Consider the following 13,705-nt stretch of genomic DNA (forward strand, 5'->3'; position numbering starts at 1 on the left):
TTTGCCAGCTGTGTTATTTCACATTTTAGCACAGAAATAAATCAGTATTATAACCTGTGGGAAATAGGATTTTTAAAAAGTGCTCCCTCAACTAGCTTGAGAATTCAGGGGTTTTGTCCCATGACATTACCAAGTTAATTTGCAGCTGGTCACATTCCTACAAGTGTTGCTGCACATTTTGCAGGCAGTATTTCTCCTTCAGTCAATCCCTCTCCTATCTGTCTATATCCAGCTGTTTTAATGATAAAAGGGATTTTTAAGGGACTCAGTTTTGCCACCCTGACTTTTATCAAACAAGGGGTGACTTGATGAAAATCATGATGAAGCTGAGCCTTTCTCTGCAGGCAGAGAGGAGCTGAGTTCACCATCTCTCATCTAACAACAAAGGTCTTTACGTTGATGAACTCTGCCTGGCCTGGAAATGAACTGTGCTAGTGTGTGGCCTTTGTGACAGCAGGGTGGGGTTGATCTAGGAGCTGTCCTCTTTTCTTCCAACAACACAATCATTATAATCTGGGGGAGGTGGGCTGCAGATAGAAACAGCTGTGGTTTCCCAGTCCCATCACCCTACTATTGCACTAACTACTTAAGAAAATATTCTGTACCTCATGAAGAGAAGGTATTCACAGTGTCCAGAAGTCCTGTACCCTTGACAGAATTGCTCATCTATTACAGGCAAACTGAGGTTACCAATTCAGACTTTGTTAACTTGGATATTCTTGGATATTATGGAGATCATGCTTTACAGAAACAGATATATATATATATTTTCTGGCTCACTGAATTTCCATAGTGCAAATTAAAGGTTAGAAAATGGTGCAGAAACATTAGGTGATGGCTGCGAACTCTACGTCTTCTACTTCAGAAGAAACAAACACCTGAAATGAAGATCTCATTAAGGTCTTCAAGACCAGGAACATATTTCTAATGTGTGTTCAGTGCCTACCTACCACAGGATGACCCTCATTGACGAAACAAAGTAATTACTGTACAAGGTGTATAATAGTAATGTCCCTGTCTATCCAGATATGTAGATTGTGAGGTCCATAAAAATGATGTCTGAGAATAGGATTAATCTCACAGGAAAACAGCATCCATGTCTGAGCCAAAACTCTTCTGTAGTCAAAGTGAGAAACAGGAACTAGAGGGTGCAAGTACTTTTCAATCCAATACAGATTTTTAAAGTAGCTCAGATCAACTGTGCCTTAAAAATTCCTATTTGTCTCAAATGTCAGTATTGGTTATGTGATTTGGCTAGCTGGATGGTTAGATACCTGCATTTGGTTGGATGGATTTAATCTAAATGAATAAAAAGCAATTGAAAGAATTTTTATTCTCACATTATTTAAAAGATTATAAATGATCTCTGATGTTTATTTACACATTATTTCAAAGATTATAAATGATCTCTGATTTTAAACCCATTAACATTCACTGTAAGATCAAGGAAAATAGGAGTTTCTCTCAGGTATTAAGCAACGTTTTGTTTCTTTTTCTTTCTTCCTTTTTTTTTTTTTTTTTTTTTTTTTTTTTTTTTTTAAGTGATTGCTGCTTTTCCCTGCAGAAGAAATGTAGTTCTCAAATTTCTGTTATTTCTGCATATATATCACCCTTTTAATATATGAGCACTGTAGATATTTTATATTAAAAGAAGACAAAGCACTTCAAGCAATTAGTTTTTACTTTAGTGCCTATAGCTGTTACTTAGGTAACGCAATTATTGTTATGAACTGGAGATTTCTGTAGGCTTGAATGTTTAAGGAGAAAAGCAATTTTCATTCTAGTCCATTTTCATTTGGGTTCCTATATTGTATTTATGCTGTCCAAATATATAATAGGAAAGCAAAATTCCCAGCGCTTTGAAGTGAATGCAGTTATCCTGGGGACTGTTAAGTGCTGGTTGTGTATTGGTGATGTGGTTTCTTCCCATACAAATGAATGTCAGTCTCAGTTTCACTGGGCTCTGGCACTGAGTTCCTCTTGCCTGAATTTAAAAGCTCAGTGTGGGTGTTGAGTATGTCGATGTGAGCTGGGTGTCAGAGCCCCACCAGTCAGTGGAGACATGGAGTGGGATTCAGTTGCCTGCACACAGGTATTGAAGGCTTTTTGGTTCTTCCATGTGCCAGTACAGGTCTTCTGTAGGAACTGCACCATATCTGAGACCCTCCTGTGGAGCCCTTAGATGTCTCTCTCTGGACAGTCTATTGGTCTTTTTGGAAGCGGAGTCAAGGGAGTTATTCAGTTGGCCACATGCCTAATTTTGGTCTAAATTAGGATCTTACGAATAGCTCCTAGACTGCTCATTCAATTACAAATATACATTAGCCTAACACCATTTTGGAGTCCTCTGGAGCATTCAGAAGACTGAAGAACCTTATCAAGGTTCTTCATTACATCAAGTACCTTATCACATCTGTTAGCTCAATGCCGATGCCCTGGTAGTTCGGGGCCTCTTGCTTAGCAGGAGGCATTTGTGTTTCAGCAAGTGAATCCTTCCTGTTCATTGATCACCTTGACTATCTCCTCATTGCTACCAGGGGAGACTAAGAAACCTGGCTCTACTTTTATTATAGATGCTAAGTTAGACACAGTGAACTCCTTTTCTTATTTACCAAAAATTACATGTACATAACATACATTCAGTGCAGAAGAAGCAAAACCCAAAAAGACCAAAAGCAAACATATGAATGATGGTCATTTGTTACCACTGCCACCAGGAAAAACTGTGCAAGGCCACCAAAACATGAGCATCTACTTTCATCTCCAGTGAATTGCACACCTAAGTCCTAAATTTGAATAGCCTCAGTTACTTTCACTTCAATAGGGCTATCTGTGAAATCACATATTGACTGCTCAGAGTTCAGCTAACTCTAGCCCCATGCAAGCTTAGTATCTTGTCAATTCCTAGGTTCCTCATAGCTGCCCAAGAAACATTGGCACTTACAGGGAGCTATTCACGTGATCTCTAGAAAACGTCTACATTAGGCTGTGGGAATTGCACTGTGAAAATGCGTGTTTTCTTAACTGATTGTGGAGGGAGCCCATGCAACTAACTCCTACTCCTGTAGCTGTATTTTTCTATTACCATGTACACACCAATGGGATGTGCTGGAGCATTCTGAGGGTATACTCCTACTTTCCATGGTGACTAGGTACCTGAAGTAGTAATACAGGGGCTATGCATTTTGTCCTAGTGTAGAGCTGTGATGCTGCTAGAGCCTACACTACCTAGGATTTAGAAATGCTGCTGGGTCTTTTAAGATGCATAACCTTAGAATAGTCCTTAGCTGATGATGGGTAAAATTAGATTTGATGAAGCCTTTCTTTTTTCCTTCCTTCCCCAGTATTATTAAAAGCCTTGGCTTTCCCATCAATGAGTATCTATAACTAGTCACTCAATCTTTGCTGTTTACAGGCAAAATGTAAATACATTAAGGAAGCACCCTGTATTGCTGTCCCAACGATGTAGACAGATACATTGATATGACTGTGGAATGAGAAAAAAAAATATAGGAAGAAAATATAGGAAACGTTTTTTGATGTAAAATATTTGCTTTTGACTAAAGAAAGTTCACAAAAGGGTCACAATTTGTATGAAGGTAAATCTTTTTAGTCCCAATATTTTATGTCTTCTAACTACTAGTAATGCCTATAAAAGTCCATAAAGTGTCAAATTCTATTGCAAACAAGGAAAATGTGTGAAATGTTTGGCTTGGGAAATCGGGTTTTAGTCTGCTGTAACCTATCATTTGTTACAAGTGGAGTCCAGCGTTGCACACGTCTCGTGCAAGTTTAAAATATATCTGTGTGTTGCAGTCTAACAAAATAAAAATTGCTGCAAAAGGCACCAGAGAACTAATTCACAGTACAATATAACACATTTTTATCTGGAGAGTGAGAATCACTATTTGCAATTAATTCAGAAATTACCAAAGCTTTAATTTCTTTGTTGGCAGCCACACCAGTGCACAACTAGCTTGATGATTAAAAAATATTTTGTGGTCTGTGATCACTTGAACAAAAGGGCCCTCTATTCTCTAGGTGTAAATGGACTGGTGATACATTACAAAATCCATTTTTTATGGAAACTTAGTATTGCTTTTAGAACCTGTTGCTAGTTGTCATATTAACCATGTAAGAATTCATAGCAGTGTAACACCTTTCAGGCAGGTAATCAGTCATAGTTGTTATTCTCATGCCACTTGGAAGCATCTAAATGGGCATCATTTATATATTGTAACTAGGGAAACAAGCCGTACTACCAATTTTTAAACCATATTTCTTCTATTAATATTATGTCAAAATGCTAAAGTGTAGAGGACATTTATATAGTCACTGTCTTTCTTTAGCATTAGCAAGAACATTAAGATTTCACTTTTCCTTCTGCACAGATTCATGCATAGACACATGAAATGAAATGTGATCTATCTTTCAGCTGAAAGAACAGTGCTGATGTGTTTCCTGCTTAGATTCATCTTCTAGACGTTGATAATAAAAACTTTCTGTATACTGGAAAAGAAACAACAAACTTTTACTGAGTAGAGGCTAAAGCATCAAATGGAAGGAACTAGATTTTCATCTAGATTTACAAAGGGGAATTGCCATTGGATAAAACTTGTGCAGCCTCCAGTATGAAATATTTTTGCTGCAGACTAGCAATCCTTCTAGGTACCTGATGACACCACAACAATGAGTATGATTAGAATTATGATTAGAACTATCTATCAAGATATTTATAGACCCAATTCTCCTTTTGAACACATTTGATTCATAGAGCCTAACTCCAAAGCCTGGTATTACAGTTACATTAAGATATCTACAAATTGGCTGTCTGAGCTAATCATTCAGATTCTTTTCATACCCAATGGGGAGAAATGGGTAATTCAAAAGGTAATTCAGATTTCATGTCATCTGCAAATGAGCATCTTAAGCAGGATCTGGAGGTGCCTAGTTCTCTCCACTGATTAATAAGGGAATGAGGTTATAGCTCAGACTTTGATAACAACATTAGAAACATTAAAAGATAGGGCAAATAAATCCCACTTCATGTTATTATGGTTTGATATGGCACAGATGTGCAAGCTTCAGCCTATATATCCTGCTTTTGTTTACACTAATAGCCAAGTTCAAGAATCACTTAATTCCTCAACAACCAAAGACCCACGACTGTCATTTTTTCATCTTAACTGTGTTCTAGTCTAGTAGTCAGAAGTAGCTTCTGTTTACAGGTGTCATATGCCCCATCCTGGTAACAGGTATACTTAATACTGCTTATACATTCCTGGAAAAGAGATGAAGACTCTAAGGGGATCTTCACACCAATAGTTAAAGGAAGTTCAGCTAGAACTAGCAGGTGTATATTTAGAAGGCACTGTGTTCAATGAGACTGTTAGGCAACATGTCACTATTCAAGCAAGGCAGACAATGCCTTGTAATCAGGACTGTACATTTTTTTGGACCACTAATTAATGTAGAGAGCTGTCTTTCCTGTTAGTGTTGGAAGACATTTTTTCCTTGCTCACACTGAATGGAGTCTGAACAGCAGGCAGAACCATTCCACCTGAAGACACAGGCAACCACTGAAATAAGGCACTTTCTTAGTAACTGCCTCATGCATTAGGAATTCAGTGCATCAGAGACAGCAGCATGCAGAACTCTTCAGCAGGGTTATGGAATAATATTGCCTTTTTAAAAAACAGATCTCTACCAGGTCTCTCAGGAGGGTTCTGACAGCCATCATCACTCACCCACCTTTGCCACCTGAAACTGGTATTAACCAGGAAGGAAAAAATGATAACACAAACTTAAACTTAGATATTGCTGTGACACAGAAACTGAGAATAAACAAAATCTGACACTAAGCAAACACCTCTTTGAGGAGAACCAGGCAAATCCTAAATTTGACACCAAATGATCACGACAAATGTTGTAAAATATATTTATTCATTGTGCATGTTGTACAGGAGTTATTTGCTGAATAACAGCACACAGAAAGAAATGGCACCTCCAACAGTACAACATATAAAGCTTGTGGGGGGAGTAGTCTATAGGAAGTTAGGGGACATTTAAAACACCTGCACGAGCCTGTTAATTTCACTCTTAAAAGTGTGACCAATACTTTATGAGCTATGAAGCCTTTTACATGCTTATTTTTTGTATCTTTCCCTACAGGTTCTGTATGCAGAAGGTGTTCAAAAAATTCATCTCAATATTTTAAACCCTGTAAGATTTATAACTGCTGAATTTTATTCTAGGGTCTCTTGAGAAATAAAATGTGGAGAATAAACATCCTATATCAGGAATACTGTGGTATCACTGCATATATTTAACATTTCTAGACTCTGGACTAAATGGATTCTTACAAAACTGAAACATAAGCTCCACTGTTGGGAGTTCCCCAAGAGGATTCCTTGGGCAAGTCAGATCAATGTCTTCATGGTATACTGTCTTGTTAATTTCAGTCTTTCATAGCTAAAATGCAAAACAGTTTTCTCTCTCTTTCTCTTTCTCTCTCTCTCGAATTATATTTTCTGCTTCATGTACCTTTGGAACACTGGGAAGGAATTGTTCACAACAGATTTGTTGGGTTACTGTTGCATTTTTTATTGTAACAAAAATCATTACACACTGTAGTAAAAATATTTTAAAAATATGAATGAATTGACACTTAAAATACATCGCACTATATTCCTAAAATAACAATTTCAGGGTCCTTTGCTCACAGAAAATGAAACTTCATTTACTTTTACTTAAAAAAAACACAGGAGGGAAGATAAAGGAACATTTTCCTACAAAGTGTGACACAATATATTCCCCTCCCCAGGGTAAAGAGCATGAAAGAGTTTATTTTTCAGACCAGGTGCATGCTCATCCACTTATCTATGCTGCTGCTATACTGTACTTGAATGTAAATCACCCTCAAAATGCCACGGCCAATTTCTCAGTTGCCTATCTCCATAGCATGCATGTGCATTATGCATTATATGGTTAATAGTGCATCAGCTCCCCTGTGGAAAATCAAGAAGGCTTCCATGTCCTTCCAAAAGGAAATGTGGAATAATTTTACACACAGGTCAGGCTGAGGTATGTTCTTGGGACAAATTGCAGCTGAATTAAAGCAGCACTGTGCTGTACGATGGCATGGTGGATACAGAGGTACTTGAGGCAGCTGAAATGCGGGAAGTAGGTATGACTATATCAGCATGGGGCTCTCTGTAGGCTAATTAGTCCTGCTAAGAAGCAGGTCCAAGCTAAATGCTTTGAGGTAATTCACAAGTCAGATGATGCATATCTGCACAGTGCTGTGTTCCTGCCTTCCAAACCCCTGCTGAGGAAGCCTTTTGTTTGAAACACAGGGTCCTCTAAAATTCATAGAATTTCTGTAGCTGGAAAGTATAATCTATTCTACTTTATCAAACTCGCACAAAGTGGTTTGCCCAAGACTGGGCAGTGAGACAGTTACAATTCTAGGGAGCGAGCTCAGGATGGCCTGAGAGATGATTTCCTTTGCTCAAGTGCTATCTCCAGGCACAAGCCCCAGAAATAGATGACACTGCAGAGTGTCTGCATTGCTGCACATGTGTATGTGGTGTCTGAGATCACATGGACACTTATGTCAGCTTTTAGATTACTGAGGGAATACACTCCTTTCTAGGAACGAGACGTCATCCTTGAAGCAGCAGAAGAATATTGGTAAGAACCAGCAACTCCGAGCACTGGACAGAATTAGATAAGCTAGAATCTAAAATTACTGCTACTGTTTTAGCCTACATGACACACACAAAGTAAAGATGGTGAAGATGAAACTTAAAGTGTTTTGCCCAGCATTGTACAAAGACAAATGGGAATGAAAGTGAAGAATAAGAATACCAAAGCTTACACCATGTTGCATTGTCCTCCAGATAGTCCTCTGGGAAGCAAGAGGGAAACATTCAGGGAACAGAAAAACAAAACAAAATAATAATAATAAAAAAAAAACAAAACAGAAAATAAAAAAACAAAACAGGTTATACCAAACAGGCAACCACAGTAAAGATAACGAATCTTTATAAGCAGTAGATTTTCAATGAGAAATCTTAGATCATACTCTACAGAAGCAGATGAGTTCAGTGGTTAAAGTTATTTAGTTTCTGACAGTGTTTGTTTCAACTTCAGGTGCAATTGCTGGATGCTTAGCCTAAGGTTGTCACTTTCTGGCACTTTGTAGTAGATGGGTAGAGAAGGATTTCTCTGAGAGGTTTAAACGTGTACGTTAGGATGAGCTGAATCATGCTTTATAAATATTTAATCTCAACTCAGTTGCCTAAACCTACATTTAGAAAACTGAATAAAGGCCATCATTTCTCTCTGCTAACAATAAAAAAACTACTGACCTTCACATCTAGGGTGGTCATCTAGAAATCAAATCTAAATAAGCGGTTATAGGTATCTATACTACAGATGTCTATATTTAATCAGTTTAGCTGCTGTTATGATCGGCAGAGAAACAGATGGGAATCTAGTTACCTAAATATAGAGCATATAAAGTAAATTTAGTAGCTTTGATGTATTCCATCTTGCTTAGACAGGTCTCCTGTAAGTATTTCTAGTTACATTTGCACATCTTGAAAACCATAGGCATCTCAAATAACATTAGGGGACTATATTGATGCAGCTGAATCCCCCAAGAGGGACTTCAGAGAATAACTGGGCCTCAGTTCTCTCCTCCACTCTTGGATGCCATATAGTGGTCTTCCTCTCAGGTATCCTACCTGGCCTTCAACCCCCAAGTCTAGGAGAGCATGGGCATCCTGCCAGCTCAGTCAGATATCACATACTCCAAGGCATCTCAGACAGTTTTGCTTATCTACATATAGATAACTATAGTTAAGCCTTTCATTTCCCAATCTATGAGAAGTGTCTGTGACAGATGGGGTGAATCACTCTCTGAAGATGTATGTCTCTCTCCATTGACTTCAGAAAGAGCCTGACTCTTAGGCCCCATGCTACAAATACTTGATTTAATTGCTGGAAATAAGTGTACTGAACTGCTTGGGATGCTGCAGCATATTCTACCTGGCTCCCTACTTCTGTTCCATTGGTCTCCTATAGTCCTATATGGTATCTTCCAGTCCCCTGTTTCCAATACTCTGGGGAGTAACATGGTATAGTTGGAGGTGTCCCTGCCCATGGCAGGGGGTGTGGAATTAGATCTTTAAGGTCCCTTCCAGCCCAACCCATTCTATGATTCTGTGAGTCTCAGATGGTGTTTTACGTCCATGCTTAGACAACCCTCTCAAGCTCAAGCTCTGCATGACTTCCTAAATACATCTACTGCATTTTAATCCAACTATACCTGCTTTGGGGGGATCTTTTTATTTTTTTATTTTTATTTTTATTTTTTTCTCTTTTCCCCACATTCTTCTCAATTAATTTTGATCTATTTCTTTTTTATTAAGTTTTACAGACTAATGCCATAATGCAGGCAAACCTCCCTTCTTGGAACACAATGGCTGGATTAATCAAATTTTATTGGGTGATGTTGGTAGTAGGGTGATAGCTGGACCAGATGGGCTTGAAGGTCTTTTCCAACCTTAATGATTCTGTGATTCTATGATTCTATGAAATTCAGGCAAGCATAATGAAACACATTTTCAGAAGTGTTCAGCATCTGATGTTCTCAGTGTAGGCTTCTCATGAGAGATCTGCATTGTGCAACATAACTGATAAAATATGCTCAACTGAATTAAATACACAAATGAGAATATGAGCAGGAGTAAAAAATTGATTCAGATGTGCAATGCTATTGAGATTCAGAGGAAATATTTTCTAAACTTGGTCACTTCTAAGGACGTGCTGTCAAAGACAGATGAAAACAGGATTGTTTGTCACTTGTTTTGAGGTTTACATAGCTGCATGTTTGAACTTTGTGATGACAACTTGAAGTTAAGTGGTCCAACAGTATTTTGTGAGTAAAATCTCCAGAACAGACGTCTAAAACCATAAATGTAAGACTGAATAGTCAGCTGACTCATGAGGAAAAGTTCCTCTTACATAAAAGCAGGTAGTAATAACTCCATGTTTCTTATATCAATAATAATGAAAAGGAGCTTTAACCGTTTGGCACAACTATCAAAATACTAATCTTGCTGTACATTTTTATTAAGTAAGAAATAGAAAATGATCAGTGTGCAGACTGGAAAACTGCTTTGGGTGGGATTCTACTTGTGTCTTATTAATGATGCAAGGATTGGGAGCATCTAACTGAAGCTGGTCCTCTAGGCTCTGTCTATAGTTAATGAAGAGAGATATGATTCAGGGAATGATTCAGCACATTAAATGCTGAAGGTCTAATGTAGGCAGTTTGAATGGTGTTCCTATGAGACAGAAACACAACATTTATATCCTTCTGGATAAAAATACCCAGGTTGATGTGAGATACAGGCAGTGACCTTTCCCAAGAGCTGCTAAGGGATTATGGTTCTGAAACAAAGCCTTCTGCTTTAATCCACATAAGCAACCTTTTCTTGCTCCAGTTGAGGTCAGTGTCCATCTCAAACGTCAGGGATTGTTGCTCTCAACACAAAAGTAGGTAACACATATATCGCTGCTGATTGGAGATGGATTTGATATCACACGTTACTAATAGGGCATGAAGAGTTATTATTTTAAATATTAGCAGCAAGAAAGACAAATAGGTAAATACTGTAATGCTTTTATGAAGTAATGGCAACAAAGATTTATTTATTTATTTATTTATGAAAGAACGTGTGAAGGAATCTAGTTAAATCATATGGATAAAAGTTTCCCTTTGAAGGTTATTATGAGTTATAAAGGGTTGTCTTCACTAGCAATTTTCATTAGTTACAGCATTTAAAGGCCAACAGCATATGACACATTACTGCTTTATTCAGGATGGTGCTTGGTATTTTGCAAGTTTGTAGTTTAAAAAGGTTATTAATGTGTTTAGAAGTATTCTCCTTATGCGAATATGGAAGGTCTTTTAAATTTTTTTCTTTGCAAAAATGCTCAGTTCTTACAATGTAGCAGTAATCCAAGCTAAGCTGCGCTACCAGCCTTCCTCTTTGTTCTCTTTCTCCTACTTCCTCTTTTTGCAGCCTTTAACTTTTTGCAGAACATGACTGAAGCCTACACACTACAGTAACCTTTCACTTCACCTTGGCCAGTTCTAGGTTAAGATTCAGGCCTCTGCACCAAACAAGATTTTTAGCCTGAGATGCTACACTGTTTTATGAATCTACTGTGTTAGAGAGACCTAAGTCTACCTCAGAGGTCCACATCTTATTTTCTGTTCCTCCTTGTAGGATAAACAGGCTACACTATTCCCAGAAGAACAGAGAACTCAAAAATATTGCTTTTTGCTGCATACTAATCCAATGTCCTGGCTAGAATGATGTGCTATTTTTCATTTGAATTGCAATGGAGATTGACAGAATACAGTTGATTGATGGATGGGCTACAGCATAGGCTGTTGGAAAGACTTGGCACTGTAAAGCACTGTGGTGATTGTCAAAGGAATCTGCAGAAAGACAGTGCCAAGGAGAGAGACAGGTCTTGATTGAATTAGTGTATTTGGGTGTCTGCTCAGCAATTAAAGTTGAGAAAAACCTCTAGACAGTTTAGACTTGTGATCAGAACCATAGCAAGACATTTTGCTATGTCTGCACTGCAGCACCAAACAAAATTTTGGTGCTGCAGTGCAGCTAGCACCTGTCTGCAGGAGGGCAGCTCACCAAAACTCAAAGCCCCAGCTAACAGTAGCTGTTCCCAGCTGGGTGCTCCTCTCCCTTCACTCTTGCTACAGCCCTGAATATGAACCTCTTCTGAGAGACAGAACAGTGTTGTGCAAGTGTTCAGCAACAAGCATGGCAAGTGGAGGTTGTGCGATACAGTCTGTTTTGATTCAGACTCTTTACAGCTTTTTAATTTTGTCCATTGGCATTACTTCAAGATAATTACCGAGACAGTATTAGCAGCTATAATAATTAGCCTGCTATAAATCTGTAGATTTATAAATAGCAGGAACAGTGAAATCTGAAATGTGAATCCAATGACTGGTAGTAGAAAAAATAATCTTATATTAAAGTCTTATTTTTGAAATGATTAAATAAATAAAGATTAATGATTGCTCATGTTTTAGCTGATAAAGTAGGTTTTTTTTTTTTTTTTTTTTTTTTTTTTTTTTTTTTTTTGGGACGGATGGAAATAAAGCTTATTGTCTTCTAACCTTTCTAATACTGTAGAAGTGAATTATATTGCTCTCCTAGAATACAACTCTGGACTATTTCCAATGGGGAAAAAAGATTTGTTGAACGCTAGAGCAGTTGGCATAGAAACTATATACAGATTACAAAATTATTTTTTAAAAAATTGTCTAGAGAATAACATATATTACCAAGCCGTTTCTACTTATTTAAGAGTGGAGTATGCTTTGCCTTACCAGCCTATCCAAACTTGTGCCAGCAGCAGTTGTAGGTCGCTCCTCCGGGTTATATGGTCTAAACCGGGTATTGAAGTTTTCAGGGACAGAACGGGAAGATCTTAGGGCAGGTGCTGGTTTAGGCTGGCCACATCCTTGGAAAACCTGAAAAAGACGTTTTAGGTTATATGACAGTCATAAAAAGAGGGAGGCTGGCATTTTACATCATATTTATTCTGTCTTTCATATATTTGAAACTTCAGCTTTGACTGACGTTTTGCTAATAGTGAGTAGAGCACTTGTCCTATATTAAGACTTGGATTAAAAATTAAACATTGTTAATTACTTAGTGAAGGTATAAAAACATATAGAGCCCTTAAAACACTTAATTAGTGAAGGTGATTATTTCAACAAGTTAACACCTTAAAGCATTTTAATTGTTATCTGTTCAGGAAGGGAAATGAACAAAATGAAGTTCGTTGTGCCAGAACTTGGTTGTTAATTGTTTCATCTTTTCTTAAAACATGGTTTTAAACCAGAAACACAGCTCATTCATAATTCTTACCTACACCTATTCCTACCTGGTAATCTTGTTTGTAGTATCAGAGAAAAAGTCAATGATGAAATAGTCTTATGAATATATTCCTTTCTAATTCCCTAGCTGCTCTGTCCCTGGATGAGGGATAAGGCATGTTGTGTGGGCAGTTGAGAGAACAATTTTCTGCTACTGTGTTTGTTTTCTAGGTATATAAATAATGTTCAGAATGATAAGATTTCTTTATATTCTTCCGTTTGGAAATAAATTTTAGTAGCATATATCTTGTGCATATTAAAGGAGACAGAAGACACATTTGACTACTGGATATCAAGGATACATCGCAGAGGAACTCCCAGAGGAATTCTGGGATATACAGAAGTTGTTTAGATGAAAGGAGGTTGAATATCCAAGAAATTACATTTTAGATTTTAGATTATCCATCTTGATTGTTTCTCTCCTGAAGTAGCCATGGTTTTTGTTGCTTTCAGGTTTCATTACAGTTAGCTTTTAGCTAGTTTCCTGATGTTAATTTAGAGGCCCCAGATGATTCAAAATTTGCTAAAAGAAACTGATTCATTCTAAATTTATTTGCAGTCATCAGGTCTTTTTTGGCTCAAAGTCCAGCAAGTCAGCTGCTGTAGGGACATTGGGATTTTTAATTTATGTATGAAACTCTGCTTGGTCTCGTTTCAGCATATGTATAAGGATTCTTGAATAGTTTCTAGCCTCCTTAGTGATGAGGATTATTG

At 37.6% G+C, this 13,705-nt stretch overlaps 1 protein-coding gene across 1 annotated transcript in view; it reads right to left on the minus strand.

The window, feature by feature from the left end:
- The window catches only part of GPC6 (glypican 6), an 812,936-nt gene that overhangs the window by 48,873 nt on the left and 750,358 nt on the right, over nt 1-13,705 (minus strand). The window contains exons 6-7 of the mRNA XM_032203753.1: nt 12,440-12,583; nt 7,880-7,909 (exon numbers count right to left, since the gene is read on the minus strand). Coding sequence (XP_032059644.1) covers nt 7,880-7,909; nt 12,440-12,583 — 174 coding nt within the window. The remainder of the gene's footprint in view (nt 1-7,879; nt 7,910-12,439; nt 12,584-13,705) is intronic.

The sequence above is a fragment of the Aythya fuligula genome, chromosome 1 (genome assembly GCF_009819795.1).
Source record: "Aythya fuligula isolate bAytFul2 chromosome 1, bAytFul2.pri, whole genome shotgun sequence".
NCBI lineage: Eukaryota > Metazoa > Chordata > Aves > Anseriformes > Anatidae > Aythya > Aythya fuligula.